The following is a 16785-nucleotide window of genomic DNA, read 5'->3' as shown; positions in this document are numbered from 1 at the left end:
CAATCACTGCAAGAAATGTATACCAGGTCATTTATTTGTGTTGTGAAAGAGGAAAGGACTGAGTGATTGTTCAGTATGTTTCTGCAATTAATAGTCTCTTACAACTACATTGGATGCTTAAGTATTTTGGCCTCGTTGAAATATTTTTTTGTTAACTGCATAAGAGGCTAACTCTGACGCTGCTGAATGAGAAGCACGAACTGAGGACATGCTGTTTAACCCTAAAATGCAGCAGATACCATTTTGTTCCTTGATAAGACGAGTCGCAATCACTGCAAGAAATGTTGTATACCAGGTCATTTATTTGTGTTGCGAAAGAGGAAAGGACTGAGTGATTGTTCAGTATAGCCTGTAATTTCTGTATTGGTCTGGCCACAATCTTAAAAGAATATGTTAAGCTGTTTGTGCCACTGTTAAAGATATGTGACAGAAATAAGGTATTTTTTGATGTTACTGTTGTTGGTTGGTGTAGGTTTTTTTTTTTTTTTTTTTTGTATCCTATCCTTAGCTTGTACCCTAATTCAGTATTGTAGCAAGGGGTTAATCCCTATTTAAGAATCTGCTGGTTAATATCTGTATTTCTCAGTCTAAAGCAGATTCCATCATTCAATATTTATTAGGCATTGAGAAATTGATTAAAGATAACAGACCTTTCGCAGGTGAATGGGTGATAGTTGCTATAATGCAGAAGCATACTGGTGTTTGTTAGTTTACGATAGATGTTAAATTTGATTTTATTCAAGTCCCGAGTAAGTATGATATTATTGACGCAGTTTCCGCTGAATTTTAGGTTTAAACAGCACGTGTCCTCGGTTTGTGCTTCTCATTCAGCAGTGTCAAAATTAGTTTGGTTAGCAATTACTGTACTCTTTCATGCTATTAATGAAAAACATACTTTTTTATTCAACGAGACAAATACTTAAGTGTCCAAAGTAATTATACAAGACTATTAATTGCAGAAACCATCGATTTAAAATTACATGAGAATTCTATTAACGTTCGGCATCCATATCAAATCTTCAATTCGTCGTCTTTTATGTGCATGCATGTAAAAGACAATCTCTATTTTAGATCCATGCTCACACATACTGCGTAATTTTCATTCCTGTGATCACGATATACGGTCAAAAAAGTATTGTCAGATTCAGGAAGGAAAATCGTTTTTTAAAATTTAAGTTAAACTTTTCTTAAAAAATTATTTATTTTTTAAATTATTTTAAAAATTATTTTTGTAATTAATTTTTAATTGTGTTCAATTGATTTTTTGCTTAATTTATTTTTTACTGTAATCATTTTGTGTTACTGTTATATTCATTATAATTTCTGGAGAGTATCATATGGAAATTTGTAACCTTTTCTATTTTCTGTTTCCTAAATGACATGGTCTGATCATGGATATCCGTTAGATACCTGAAACGTCACTTTAATGTATAGTAATGTAGACGAACAGCCTAATAAACTATATTATTAATTTCATTTGTTGTAAGCGTGGTATTAATATAATAATAACCTTAATGAAAAACAATTGCCTGTTCTCCTTCCCTAATTATATTGTTATTCCTCTGTAGTGAGTGTGGACTTGGCACACCCAGGATCCTGAGCTGGATATCATCACTCTTCTCTTTCTTGATGATTCCCTTCTACTTTTTGACTCTCTCTCTCTCTCTCTCTCTCTCTCTCTCTCTCTCTCTCTCTCTCTCTCTCTCTCTCACACTCTTTTCACTTCTCACCCAGAATGACATTGTTATTATGGATGAGAAGTGAAATTATGAAGAAATAGAGGAAAGTTTTTCAGTTCAGATGACATTTAAGAGAGTAACTGTAATAATTTATATTTATGCTAATGAAGATCTTGAAATCGAATCTATTGTAATAAGCCATAGCTGTTAACTCTATATATTTAATGATTATCAGATAAATATCACATGTTAATTTAGTTTATCTATTTATTATTATTATTATTATTATTATTATTATTATTAATATATTTTTTTATTTTAGGGTAAAATCTCCTCACAGAACTTACAAGTATATAGTACCTTTTCACACTCCATGACAGTTACATCAATTTCCCCCGTTCCAGAGGATTCAAGGTTCCAGATTGATTTTACAAAAAGTACTACACCAGTGCTTTATCCCAACACAAAAAATTCAGTAAGTTAAATTATTTGTATGCAAGATAAAAATTAATTGTCTTTGTTAATAATTGTGCAAGGTATAAGGAAGTCAGTTCTGTATTGTTTTATACCTGCCACTTCTATCAAGAGTGCGTGCAGCCACTATATTCAGAATGGAACAGCTAAAATTTCATATTCCTGGATGTTAGTCCTTGATAACTTATTTTTCTTCAGAGCAAAAATTTTAGCCACACAAAAAATACAGAATGAAAGCAGTTTATTCAAAAGAGAAATTATGCATCAATCAAAAAGCAGGAAAAAAAAGAAAAAAAATTCTATGTGATACAGATCCATCCGTTAAGCATAGCATTATTCGTGTTGAAGACAGTAAACAGTACAAAATTGTAAGATACGAACATTTTATCAAATTACCAAAAAAGAAAACTCAGAAGCTTGAGATTTCTTATGTGATGTAAGCTGCAGAGCATTCCGTTAAATTCACCACCAAGAAGGTGAAGGTAGGACAATTTTGTTCAGGCTCTAACGACAGGTCAGATCAGTTCAAGAATTATGCTGACTTATATAAGGTCTACCAAGCTATCAACAGGGACTCAGTCACTGTCATTGATATGCAAGTTGAACCATGGAAAGCCAATCATCTTAATCTAGTTAAGGAATACGAGAGAGAGAGAGAGAGAGAGATCTTTAACCCCTTTATAAGTAAGAATGAATTTTCCAAACACACATGGATTTTTGGTAGCAAGTTTTTATATGGAAAATTGAAATTTTCTAAAAACTTTTTACATACTTTTAAATATTAAGTTTTTCTTATTCTGACTTCAGGCCAACATTAGAGTGAAATTATTAACAAATGTCAAATTGGAATGTAATAATTTAAAAGGGGAGGGAGGGAAGTAGTTACTTTTTTATTTTTATTTATTCATTTTTTTTTTTTTTTTTATGTAGTAATATTGTCTGTATCTATTTTATGTATCACTTGATTCAGTTTTATCAACTTCTGGATCTAAATTCTAGAAAGTTTATTTAACTTCAGCTTTTGTAAGACTCTCATTAATTGAATCCTTATGATTTCAGGCTGTTTTTATAATATGGGCTTTCCTATAGCCATTGCTTTTAAAGGTAAAAGCAAATGTTATGCCTTATCTAGATATTCCCTTCCCCGCCATGAGGCACACATCTGGATAGGTTAACCATAAGGCTAAATACTGAAACTACAGTATTATAAGAACTGAATACTGTGCCATTATGTCAGCTTTGAATCTAGGATTTTTGATGACCATGTTTAGATGTTCAATAGAAAAATGGGAACAAAGAACAGAAAAACCAAAAAAATTCTGTTTTTGAACCATGAAGTATTGTTAACTCAGCAAAGTTTGAATTAAATTTCTTCTGATCACCACACCAGTTAACCAGTTAGTCATTAAAGTTCCAAAGTAATGTTTTGTGAAGTATTATGTATAGGCTGCTTCTGCTTCAGAAGTTGTAGTCAGATATGCAGTCATACAAACTGGCCATTTTAGATTCTGTGCATCTCTTTTCAGCAGCATAGGAAACCTTTAATTCTTTGTAATTACCAACTCTTTAGGAACGCAGAATAATAGCAGTGATTTTTTTTTTTTTTTTTTTTTTTTTTTATGAAACCCCCCAAACACAAGAGGCATTAAAACCTATAGTATTTAGTACCATGCATGGGTTGAAGGTTGAGCAGATGAAAGAAGATACTTGTTGACATTAGACTTGAACTTCTGTAGATTGTAATTTTCAGAAAATACTTATGAAGGAAGGTTGTTTTAGAAAACAGAAATTGAATGAATAAATGAGGAAGGTGAAAAGTTGTTTCTGTGAGTTTGAAGTTGGAGAGTAAAAGGAAGTTGACTGGTTGCAGCACATGTTGGGACTGCTTTGGAAGAGAGAGAGGGGGAATTATAGAAGACATTTCGAAAGAGCAGTGCCCATGGAACTATCTATAGAAAAGGCATTGAGTCTAATTGAACTAGCCGCCCTCTTTTGAATGGAATTTATAAGCCTGAGAGAGGTTTTGGGGACACCGATATGGGATGTGGGAACAATATTCCATAGTAGGGCAGATTTGTATAGAGTGAACAGCTTGGAAGAAAAGTAACACCAAGAGTTAAAGAGAAAACTCAGTTTTTTAGATGTAGAGGAAGCAATATTTGTAATGGGTTTATGCCAAGAGAGATTAGAGTCATGGTAATCCGAATAGAGATATATAATCTTGCTTAGAAATCAGTGTCATCAGAGATAAGCATAGGAACATAAGAATCCTTTTTGTGAGATATAGTTTTAGAAGGATTGAAATCAACTAAGTTTTCTTTGCACCTCTGGAGAATTACCTGATAAAGGACGAGATTTTAAAGTGGCATGTGGAATAAAGGATTCCATTCCTACAAGAATAATTTCACTGACACGATCTGAGAAAACGTTGACATCAGCAGTATTGAAACAGTAATCCAACCAAGGAAAAGAAGAAAAGAAATCCTGCAGGTCAACCCACGTTGCATCCTTGTAATGCCAAACAATACGAGTTTGGGAATAGCCATAAGATAAAGGCTGCACTGGAGAAGAGACAATCACCAACTTGTGATCTGAGGTGCCTAAAGGACCACTCACTTCAGCCGTGTACTTAGAAGGGTTGTTTGTGAGAAAAAGATCAAGCGTATTGGCTGTATGGTTAGGATTGTTTGGAATTCTGATAGGTAATTGAACAATCTGTGCGAGGTCATTAGTAATTGCAAAAACCTCAGCATCTCGGCCAGCTGGGTCTGTGTGACTAGAAAACAGAAGCCAGCTGAAGTTGTGAACATTAAAATCACTAAGGAAAATTACCTCACTGTTAGAAAAGTTGACTGGAGAAAGTCAAGTTGCAAAGAGAGGAAGTCAATGAGTTCCAAGTGATTAGTGGAGAGTTGGGAGAATGGTAGAGACAACAGATGAATTTGACAAAATGAGGTAGAGAGATTTTAAGCTAGAGAAGATCGAAAAGAGGAGATTCCAAATTACCAAATCTCTGACAGGGAATATCAGAACGGACATGTGCACAAGTAGCACCTTTGAGGCAAAAGGAATCATACAGCAAATAATTTGGGCTACTGAGATGAGCACTGGTTGACTCAACTGATAACTGAGATTCTGTCAGAAAAGGTACATGGGGTTTATCAAACTGTAAGTGGAAATGGACATCATTGAGATTAGAACTGAGGTCATGTATATTTGTGAAATGAACTACAAAGTGTTTGGGAGGTTTCTATCTTTTCGCAGATAAGCTTGCTCTATTAGTTTGACAATTCATGGTGTATTCAATAGTAAGAAAAAGTGGGGCAGGGGGAGACATACTGTATCAAGTAATGAAATTTTTGGATATGGTGTACACGTGGTAAGAATATTATTATTATTATTATTATTATTATTATTATTATTAGCCATATGGTACAAGGAAGCATGAGACTTATGTTGTACCAGATAAAAAAAAAAACTTTCTGCATTACGTTGAGAGAGAGAGAAAAGGGAATCACCAAGAAAGAGAAGAATGATGATATCCAGTTCAGGACCTTGGGTGTGCCAAGCGCATACTCACCAGATATATAACCGTGGCCTTGACAGTGTCCTCCGCATACACACTACTCGGACTCCCTCCAGTCACTATCTGGCAGAGTAGAAGTAGCAAGGTTATACACTAGCTGATCCGGAAGCCTCCTAGAGAGTTACCAATAGGTTCGGTCTGGTGTACTAACTAGCAGCCGACCTGCAAACACTGTTTTAGAGCTGCCTCCTCAAAATGTTAATTTGGATCTCACCATGGTGTTTATCATAAGCTTAAAAGACATCAATCATACCGCATGATGGAAAAAATGGGGAAGTGTTGACCGGAACTTAGCTCTGGAGACTAAACACTTCAAGCCTCCAATAAGCAAATTGGTGGTATTGCACCAGTTGATGAGAGGCATCTACCACCTAGTATTGTCTGGTAACACGGAGGGGCGGCATTCCTCCATGTGGTGCGGGCGCCACACCTCGATCCCTGCTTACGTTGATTCACACCTGGGTGGTCACCCACAGTGTGCTTGCGCATGGGGGTTATACCTAGGATTACTAACAGTCCCACCATCGTGAAGGTGCAAGCAGAGGATTTGGCTGTCAGTCCTGTCTTATATCTCGCAAAAAGGATTTTTCTGCTCCTGTTCTTATCTTTAGTGCCACTCTAATTTCTAGGCAAGATGATATATATCCCTTTTGGGGATTACCCTGACTTCTAATCTCTCTTGGCACAAGCACAGTACAGATATTGCTTCCTCTGCGTCTAAAAAATTTGTTGTTCCTTATGATCCCTTAATGTTTGTTCTACTTTTCTTGTGTTAAATCTTCTTATGTTCTCTCTGAGTCTCTTTCTAATGGCTTTGCCTAACTCAGTATACTCAGTGTTATACCAGATAAAAAACTCAGTATACTCAGTGTTATCTTGCTCTTCCTTTGTTGTCTTCAGTTCATAACGACAAGTGTTTCTTGACTAATTTTTTCTTCTTTCGACTTCTTTTTACCTATAGATTTCTTGGGCTTTATCACTTTCAGGCAGATATAGTATTCCTTTTTGATATCTTGGTCCAGAACAGTCTGCAGAAGCTCAAACTTGTTCTTACGTTCCAGTACATACTGCTTTTTCTCCTCTTCTGTAAAGACAGTATGCTACTACAACAGGTTCCAGAAAAGTGGGCAGATATGCTCAGAAATGACAACGGAGGTTATAAAGCGAACAAATGCAAAGTACTGCATATGGGTAGCAGTAATCCCAGAGAAATGTACAAACTGTGTGGAACAACACTCAGGGTAGTGAAGAATGAAAAATACTTGGGGGGGGGTAATTGTGCAGTCAGATATGAAGCTATCTGAGTAGTGCATGCTGCCAGAGCTGGTCATGGGGTCTTGCCAATGATATACAGGAATTTTTCCAGCAGGGATAAGGAGATGATTATCCCCTTGTATAAGGGAATGATCAGGCCACAAGTTTACTGCATACGTCTGGAGGCCTCATTTTAGGAAGGATGTATAGTTGCTAGAACAAGTACAGAGAAGGTCAACAAGACTGGTGAGGGGAACAAAGGGATGCTCTTACAAAGAAAGGCTTAAGTTCTGCAAATTGCAGCATCTGGAGACTAGGCACCTGCGAAGTTATCTGGTTGAGGTGTATAAGGCTTTGAATGGTTTGAGCAGGCTTAATGCTGATGGGATTCTTCCTCCTGCTCAGAATACAAACTTTGAGGGTGGTATAAGCTCAAAAAATTGAGAAAAGACAGTTGTAGAAATGATGTGCGGAAATTTGCCTTTAGCCAGCGAGTAGTTGATTGCCTGAACAAACTTCCATCTGTCATTGTGGAAGTTGATAGCTTAAATAAATTCAAGGAAGAAGTGGACAAAGTTTTGGACCAAATAGATAGGTAAAATGGGAAGGCTGTGTGGTTTTTTTTTTTTTTTTTTTGACTGATGATGTATAAGCTTGCTTTCTTACATCATATGCCTCTGCTAGTGCTAATACTAATTACCATTTGACCAGAATTGCATATTTCTGATCACTTAATAACATTGGAGATGATCTGAACTTAGCCAAGTTTCTTATCAGTTATTCAGAAAATGATAAACCTATGTTATCCATGTGTAAATCTGTTTTGTATCACAATGACAGGTGCAATTTGGCTATAGTAGTTCTTGTACCATTAACTCTCCAGTCCAACAATAACAACTTTGTCAGAACTGGATTATTAATAAAAATTCAGTTCCGATGGTATAAACTTAAAATGGCTGATTGTACCCATTTTTTGTGAAATAATAAAATGGTTACAAATGACTTTACTTTTCTGTAATCTGAAAACATTTATGTTATTTTAGTGTAATTATTTTTCTGGATTATACTAGGTTTCTTCACCCTTGATTTTGTTTGTATTTTGCATCTACGTGGTTGTTTCTAAGAATCGGGTAGATTCTTGAAACCATTGCCAGTTATTGACGTTGGAATATTTAATTTCTGATCAGTAGCATGCGTAGGTATTTTATTTGTTGGACATTCACTATCATTTCCATGTGAAAACCCTACTAGCTCTTTTCTGTGTGCTCATTGCTTAGCATACATGTTTGAAATGAATTCCAGGCTAATTGCTGTCCGAGCCCGTGACCACCGAATACGGAGGATGCAGAAAGGTCAGGGAATGGCCACTGCATATCCCCAGAGCAATATGGCCTTAGTTGCTAATGCTCCTAAAAACCAAATAACAACAACAACAGCTAATTGCTGTCACCTTTATAGGCCAAAAGATTTTCATATTTCCTAGTTACACAATGTCCAGCAATTAAACAGGCATTGCATGACCCTTGGCTGGATTGTGTGCATTTCTGTAGATTTAAGTAGGGTGTATAGTGTATAGCTAAAGGTTCATTTGTGAAACTTCAAAGAAGGGTAAAATGAGGTGAATACTGCACACTGAAGGGTAAAATGAGGTGAATACTGAGTTCATAAGAAGAACGCCTATACCTATATAAGTGTGTGAGTAAGAAGGTGAATGAAGGTGAGTGCAGTAAATAAATCTGTTAAACCATAGGAACAGGGGGAAGATGGAACTTAAATGCCTTCTGGCGGAGTCTAAGTCTCGAGCGTAGAATTTGCGTATCTGATAGTGGGTGAGAAATAAATTGGTTAGATGGAAGTTTTATAATATAAATTTGTGTAATCCTGTAAAAGAATTAAAAAGGTGAGAAATTAATTTAAATGAACTAAAATAATCTAAAATGGATAGAATTTGGAGGCAGGTATTCTCATCAGGGACCATGACTTATATTGTCTCTGCATTCTAGCAGGGTTTTTATTTTTATTATTATTTTTTTTTTATGGAAACCCCAAACACAAAGGTACTATAATCTAGTTTACTTAGTACTATACATAAGTTTTACAGTTAAAAAGATGAAAGAAGATGCTTGTTGACATTAGACTTGAATTTCTGTAGATTGTAATTTTCAGAAAATATATGAGTTTGAAATTGGACAGTAAAAGGATGTTGACTGGTTGCGGCAGATGTTTCGACTGGTTTAGAATAGAGAGAGGGAATTATAGAAACCAATTCAGCAGAACAGTACTCATGGAAGTATCTGTAGAAAAGGCATGCAGGAAACAGAGCATTTACAAGACAGAGAGTTGGGAGACTTTGCAGGGGATGGGTCATTAATTAATTTAACTGCCCCTTCTTTTGAATGGAGTCTAGAAACCTGAGATAAGTTATGAGAGCACTGCCCCATTCAGAGTAGCTGTTTGGAAGAAAAGTAATGCGGAGAGTGAAAGAGAAAACCCATTTTTTTTAGATGGAGAGGAAGCAACATTTGCAATGTACAGTTTAGCCAATTGAGATTAGAAGTCGGTAATCCCTAATAGAGGTATGTGATCTTGTATAGAAATCTGAGTGTCATTGAAAATAAGCATGGGAGCAGAAGAATCCTTTTTGCAAGATACAAGACAGGACTAAGTTTTAGGATTGAAGTCAACTAAGTTAACTTGGTCCCATTGGAGGATTAACTGGAGATCACCATTTAAGGAATTGGTAGTGGATATTTGAGAAGTTCAAGCTGTTAGTGTAAAGCAAGGTTTTTCACACTGGAACATGGAATGCAATGTGCTATCATCAGCAAAACTATGGATAGGATTTCTGGTCAAAGGAAGAAGGTCATTAATATACAAGAGGAAAAGAATGGGAGAAAGAACTGAACCTTGGGGAAACACCAGCATTAGTGGAGAAGTTAGAAGACAGAGAATCATCTACCATCAACCACAGTGAGCAGTCCCTGTGGTTGATGGTAGAGAGAAAAGTGGTGAGAGAGAAAACTGGATACCCATTTACAAAAGGCAGTCAGCAATCCATAAGTTGGTTGTTATGGGAATTTCTGGTGCAAGGACTACTTAGGCCATATTATACCCTATAAGCTGGAAGCTTATTTAGAAGACCTTTATGCCAAACAATACCAAAATGCCTTTGAAATGTCAAGAACAACTGTTGAGTTTAGCAAAATTCAAGCATTGACTCTTGACATTTCAAAGTTTATTTCAATTCATTTTCATATCTTAAAAATCTCTTTGTGTGATTTGAATTGGCAGTCAAGTGTGATTCCCTCTCTGTCAGTAATGCTTTGTGGAAACAGAATTTTGAGTTATCCAGGCGATTGCTTTAATAGTATACAGTTGTTTCTTACATGAGAAACAACTATATACTATTAAATACACATTCATTAGGGAAAATATTTAGTGGTATTCCTTGAAGCTACGATTGTGTTTTTTCGAGTAGAGAAGTTTCACAAAAGAAAAATGTCAAAATGAAAATTTTTGTATGGCAAGAGAGGTTAAGGATTGCCCTCTATGAATGGGATACTTACGTGTTATCACAAGACACTTCCATCTCTTTCCTAGACATTCTGATCACCAAGTGGAGTAATGCATATGATCAAGGGTCTGGCAGAAGTTCTTATATGTGATACTGTTTAAAAAAAAGTTAATAATCATGGTGTAATGATGTATTAATTAGTAGTTATCTTTTAATAACAGCATAATTTTTATAAATATTTTATTGTACAGATTTATTTGATTTATTTATTTGATTATTCAAATAGCATATAAATAAATCATTAATACATGAAAATAATAATCATGCACTCATATACTAGATTGAAATGTTGACCACCAAAAATAAATTAAGGTTTTAAAAAATATAACTTTAATGAGCTATACCATGTTTTACAAGCACAAATGAGATTAAAGACATGTTCTTATTTATTTTGAATGTTCTCTGGTAATTTATTTTATTTTTTTAAGGTTTCAAGAGGATGATTATTATTATTATTATTATTATTATTATTATTGTTCTTATATTATTTCTTCCTGATTGGGGGTTCCACCTCATGGCGAGTATTGCTACCAAGTACACAGGGTGGTTGTTGTTATGTCTGGTGTAGATGGATTGCGACTTTCTGGAGTTCCTTGTAGGTGTTTGCTGGGAGACCTATTGTGCTAGACTGTTATGTAGGGTCTTTGGCACCATACCTGTGGTTGACATGATGATCAGGATGGTCATTACTTGTAGCATATGCCATATCTCTTTGATCTCCTGTCTTAGGTTCGTGTACTTCCTGATATTTTCCCCATGGGTTTTCTGCAAGTTGCCAGTGTTGGGTACTGCTATGTCAATCAGATAGGTAGCCTTTTCCTTCTTGTCCACAAGGGTTATGTCCAGTCTGTTGTGCGGGATTGTCCTATCCGTTATTATGGCGCGGTCCCATACAGCTTACCTTGATGGAGATCATTAGCTTTGGCATTAGTAGAGGCATATGATGCAAGAAAGCAAGCTTATGCAACATCAGCCAAAAAAAAAAAAAAAATCACTCCCATTTCACCCCTCTGTTTGTTCCAAATACCTGTCCAGCTCAGCCTTAAATTTATTTAGGCTATCAACTTCCACAACAAAGGATGGAAGTCTCTTCCACCAACCAACTACCTGCTGGCTAAAGGCAAACTTCCACACATCTAACCTACATCTGTCTTAACTCAACCTCCAACCCAAGCAGGGTGCTAAGTACTATAGGTTCTAATACCTCTCATGTTTGGGATTTACATAAAAAAAAAAAAAAAACTTAATTTGAATTTATGCCCTCTCAGGTGATTATTCTGAGCAAGAGGAAGAATCCCATCGGCACTGAGCATGCTCAAACCATTCAAGGCTTTATGCACGTCAATCAGATCACCTCGCATATGCCTAGTCTCCAGACACTGTAATTTGCAAAATTTAAGCCTTTCTCCGTAAGAGCAACCCTTTGTTCCATTCACTAATCTACATCCTTCTTAAAATGAGGCCTCCACACCTGTATACAGTACTCAAGGTGTGATCTGACCATTGCCTTATACAAGGGGAGAATCACCTCCTTATCCCTACTAGAAAAATTCCTGTATATCATTGACAAGACACCATGAGCAGACCGTCTGCACTGCTCAGAAAACTTCATATCTGCCTGCACAATTACCCCCAGGTCCTTTTCGTTCTCTACCACTGTCAGTGTAGTACCACAGAGCTGATACGTTTCTCTGCGGGTTACTGCTTCCCATACGTAGTACTTTACATTTGTCAATGTTAAGCAACAGAAGACAACATCGCCCCTTTTATTAGTAGTAGCAGTAGCAGCAGCAGCAGCAGCTGCCGCCATATAGTGCAAGGAAGCCTGGGGCTTATGCTGATATCTAGCTCAGGACCCTGGGTGTGCCAAGCCCATACTCACCAGATGTGTAATAAGAATGTTGTTCTAATTTAGTTTTGTTCTTTAACTGCAAATTCAGTAAACCTACAAGTGATAACCTTATGGTATTCAGACTGTGTTTTAAAATTTTCTTCGTGTATTCTAAAGCACTTTATTTTAGTATTCAGTTTCATTAGAACTGAATTATTATTAGTAATTCAGTTCCAATGGCATAAGCTTAGAATGGCTATTTGTACTCATATTTCTTTAAAGAAAAATGGTTATATTAGTTTTCATTTCTGTAATCAGAAGATAGTTTCATTATTTAAACATAGTTATTTACTATTAATTAAGAATGAATTAACTTCTAAATTTATTAGTTATTTATTTGTTTGCTAAATGTTAAATTAAACTTCTTGCCCTTAGGATTTATTTTACAAGTTGACTCTTTTCTAGGTTGGAAGAATCCTGTTTGATCCAAGGAGGGAATGTAAACACAAATGTTATAGTGGCTTGCCTACAACCACATCTAGTAAGTGAATTCATATGGATATGTATAAATACTACTCAGTTTGGCAGCAACTCTACTCTAAAAATTTTATAAAGATAGTGTTTGATTTTGGGAAATTGCATGTTCTTGAAAACTTGTAAAGGAAATCCAGAAGTTGAGTAATACGCTTACACATTATAATGAGTTTTAATTCGAGAATGCAGAGAAATATAAAATGTCTAATTATGATATAAAAATTTTTAATATTGTTACTACTAAGTGTTATCCAATCTATACAGAGTATTTTTTCAACTCAAAAATTTTAATACATTTTCAGTTTTAAAAAAATAAAATTTTTAAATTTTAATAAATTCAAATGCTAAGTTTAATATAAAACATTAATCTCCATCTGCTTCCAAAATTAATCTTACATACTACTTTCTTAAAATCAATTCATCTCAGCCTCATAGTGTTGGCAGTTATTATACAGAAGTCTTTATTCGCTTAAAGGACTTGCAGATAGTGTTTTTGCATGGATTGAGAAGGTAATTTTGCAGTGGATTATGATGCAGACTTAGATGTTGAAGGCTCCTTTGCTGTCTTTGATGAGGGTTCCATGAGCTTTTTTGAAAAATTTTGCCTTATTCTTTCTTAAAATTAAAGTTAAAATTTTAACTGGTGTACAAAATTCCACTGCACCACTTTTAACTAAAAGTATCTTAAGCAAAGATATTTTACAATTAACTTTGTCCAAAAATTGGCTAGTCAATGGTTTCCTCCTTTTACCAAGTTCTGCTTCCAAAGTAAGCTATAATTGAATTCTCTAGTGTGATCATGCTAAATAAATAATGAGCCCTCCTTTAGAAAAGAAAACTAGTATGAATATATTTTCACAGAAAACAATGTGGCATGTTCACAAAGGCAGTTGATATATAAAGCTTCTAAAAACATATTTGGTGGCAACCTGTTTAATTGCTAAAACTTAAACAACGTTTTTAAATGTACAAAATGTTGATACCCTAGTAACACTCGATTTTCTTTAAATAAATATACAGGAAACCCCCGCTATTTGCGGGGGTTACGTTCCTGAGAAATGCCGCGAATACCGAAAATGCGAATACTGAGTTATGGCTCCCATAGTAATAAAGGGGTTCCTTTCCAAAGTATGAAATATATAAGAAAAACTAGTCTAAAATTTTGTCTATGTATGTATTATATGTACCTTCATGATATGACTTCATTATATGTACCTTCATATATTTATAGAAATTTCAAACAAATCTTTCAAACCAGCGCCTTTGCTAGCTAAAAAACTTATCCTGCCAGTGTTTTCACCAGTTTTGCTAAAGTGTTGATAAAGGAGTTTTGCCTTTTCACTAATGATGAGTGAACTTAACGGAATTTTCTTATGAGTTCTGTCTTCTATCCACAGATTTAAAGCTTTTTCCATTTTTTTCTAATTTACCATCACGAGTTACAGAGCAAATTTTTGAAGCAATTAGCGCGTTTTCACGGACGCTACGGCGGATTTTTTCTTCCGATTTCTTGATTGATCGTACTGTTGATTGACTCATCGATTTTATAATATTTTGCCATTGAGGAGACACTTTCACCATTAGAAATTTTATCTAATAACTCAATTTTATTCGCTAATGTCATCACCTTCTTTGATCTTTTCACATTTCCCTTGTTATTCGTAGCCATATTTTTGTATGAGTTAGAAAGAATTTGTCCACAATAAAGTCACTTTCTTCTATTAACACACTAGAAAAAGTCTGTTTTACAGTGCAAAATGGTAGATTTATCACTTTTAAGCATATCAATTTATAAATTGATAAGTTTATTCAATTTATAAACATATCAATTTATAAACTTATAAGTTTATTCAATTTATAAGCATATAAATTAAAAGCAAACGACGAAACCTTCCATGACAAGTGCATAACACATACTGAAGAAGGATTAGCGAGAAACATCCACGCTCGCGATTTTGTCACCCCCCACCCACTGAGCTCTTTTTTACCGGGAAAGATAATTTTAGCCACGCCCATGTTTTTTGTGGCGGAAAATGTTCACGGCGCTTTAAAATTCACATTTTTTTTTTTTAGGTTTTATTTTATATTAAATCAGCGACCGCGAATAGTGGGGGTTTACTGTATATGAATGTATATTTATTTAAAGTAAAGATGTAGTTTATAAAAAAAACAGTGCTTCACACATTAAATGTCATCTTTAACTGATTTGTCTGTATGCTCTGTTTAGATGCCAGAGTCCTTGATTAATGCCAAAAAATTATATAAAAGTTTATCCTACCTGGCCTTTTAATCTGTAAACTTTTTAATCAGACGTCTAAAAAGAGAAAATCAATCTTTAAATAAACAGCTGTCAAAAAACTTAAAGCAAAACATTCCATTATCTTTCAAAGCAAGAAAAATTCTGAAATTTTCTTATTTTTAACACAAAAACGTTTTAATTTGATCCTATGAGATGATCTCTCATTGTCTAGTTTATCACAATAAACTACAGGTCAGAAATTATTTCCTATAATTCACGCATATAACCAAAGTTATAGACTATATACTGCTTAAAAGATCTGCTTGTGTTTTATCTAGGACAAACATATTCAACTCTTTTTGCTTTCTGTTTGCAACCCTGTAATTTCCAAGTGCATTCTACATGTCATGAGTGACATGCACAATGCACTTGCAGACCACCAGGGTGCAAAGAGAAAGTAAAATGTGTGAAATTGAGTTGAAACATTGTTACTTATAGTAGCAGTAAAATTATTAAAACTTGAAACAGTGTAAATTGTCAGTTACATGAATAAATAGGCAAGTAGATTTTATTAACCCCATTTCTTAATGACTAAATATTACATATAGTAATAGTATTTGCCATATAGTACAAGGAAGCCAGTGGCTTTTGCTGCACTGGCAAAAAAAAAAAAAAAAAAAAACAAGTAGATAAAACACAAATTATATGCTTCCCTCCTCACACAGGTAAGTATCCAGTCAATCTTTGAATTTATTCGAACTGTCAGCCTGAATTACCTGTGAGGACAACTTGTTCCAGCTATCAGCAACTCGCTGTCTAAAAGAAAACTTATTTACAATACAATATAATCTAAACCACAAGCCTGTAATTTCAATTTATGAACCATTGTTCTGGAATCCTTTAGAACAGTGAGAATTCTGAATTACCTTCATTCATTTTACTAATTGCTCTCGGAGGCTTATAAACCTCAATCAGGTCACCTCTGAGGTGCCTGGTTACCAAACTCTGTAGATCACATAGTCGGAGTCATTCCTCATTTGGTCATCCTTCTGCCAATCTCACCATTTGAGTTGCCCGTATTTTGGACCTTTTCAAGAAGCTTGATGTCTTTTATCAGATGAGGTTGCCATACTTGAACACAGTATTCCAAATGTGGTCTTACAATTGCATTATACAGTGGGATTACAACCTCCCTATCTCTACAGGATAGTGTTTGATAAATCATTGACAGGACACCATGGGCTTTCCTGAGGCCTGTTTGCATTGTTCAGAAAACTTCATATCTGCCCGTATTGTGACTCCCAGATCCCTTTCCTCCTCCACTGTTTTTAATTCAACCCCACCAAGTATATAATTTATTTGTGGGTTGCTATTCCCAAAATGTAAGACCTTGTATTTAGCAGCATTAAAACATAGCTGCCACTTCTCTAAACATCTTTGAAGTCTGTCCAAGTCATCTTGAAGGAGTGCTGCTTGGCAATGATCATTAAAGACTCTGCCAATCTTTATGTCATCTGCAAATTTTGACATCACACCTTCTATCCCTTCATCTATATCATTTATGAAAATGAGAAACAACAGTGGTCCAAGTACACCAATCTGATGAATATCCAT

The 16785-nt window shown here is 35.0% G+C and overlaps 1 protein-coding gene across 1 annotated transcript in view; it reads left to right on the top strand.

Moving 5' to 3' along the window:
• Tmem131 (Transmembrane protein 131) overlaps positions 1–16785 on the top strand; it is a 448968-nt gene that overhangs the window by 228937 nt on the left and 203246 nt on the right. Inside the window, exons 19-20 of the mRNA XM_090388275.1 lie at positions 2002–2154; positions 12864–12939. Coding sequence (XP_090244401.1) covers positions 2002–2154; positions 12864–12939 — 229 coding nt within the window. The remainder of the gene's footprint in view (positions 1–2001; positions 2155–12863; positions 12940–16785) is intronic.

Source organism: Mastigoproctus giganteus, chromosome 2, assembly GCF_048544385.1.
Source record: "Mastigoproctus giganteus isolate SK-2022 chromosome 2, ASM4854438v1, whole genome shotgun sequence".
NCBI classification, from domain to species: domain Eukaryota; kingdom Metazoa; phylum Arthropoda; class Arachnida; order Uropygi; family Thelyphonidae; genus Mastigoproctus; species Mastigoproctus giganteus.
Note: the sequence above shows the minus strand (reverse complement) of the source record. Positions and strands in the feature narration are given on the sequence as shown.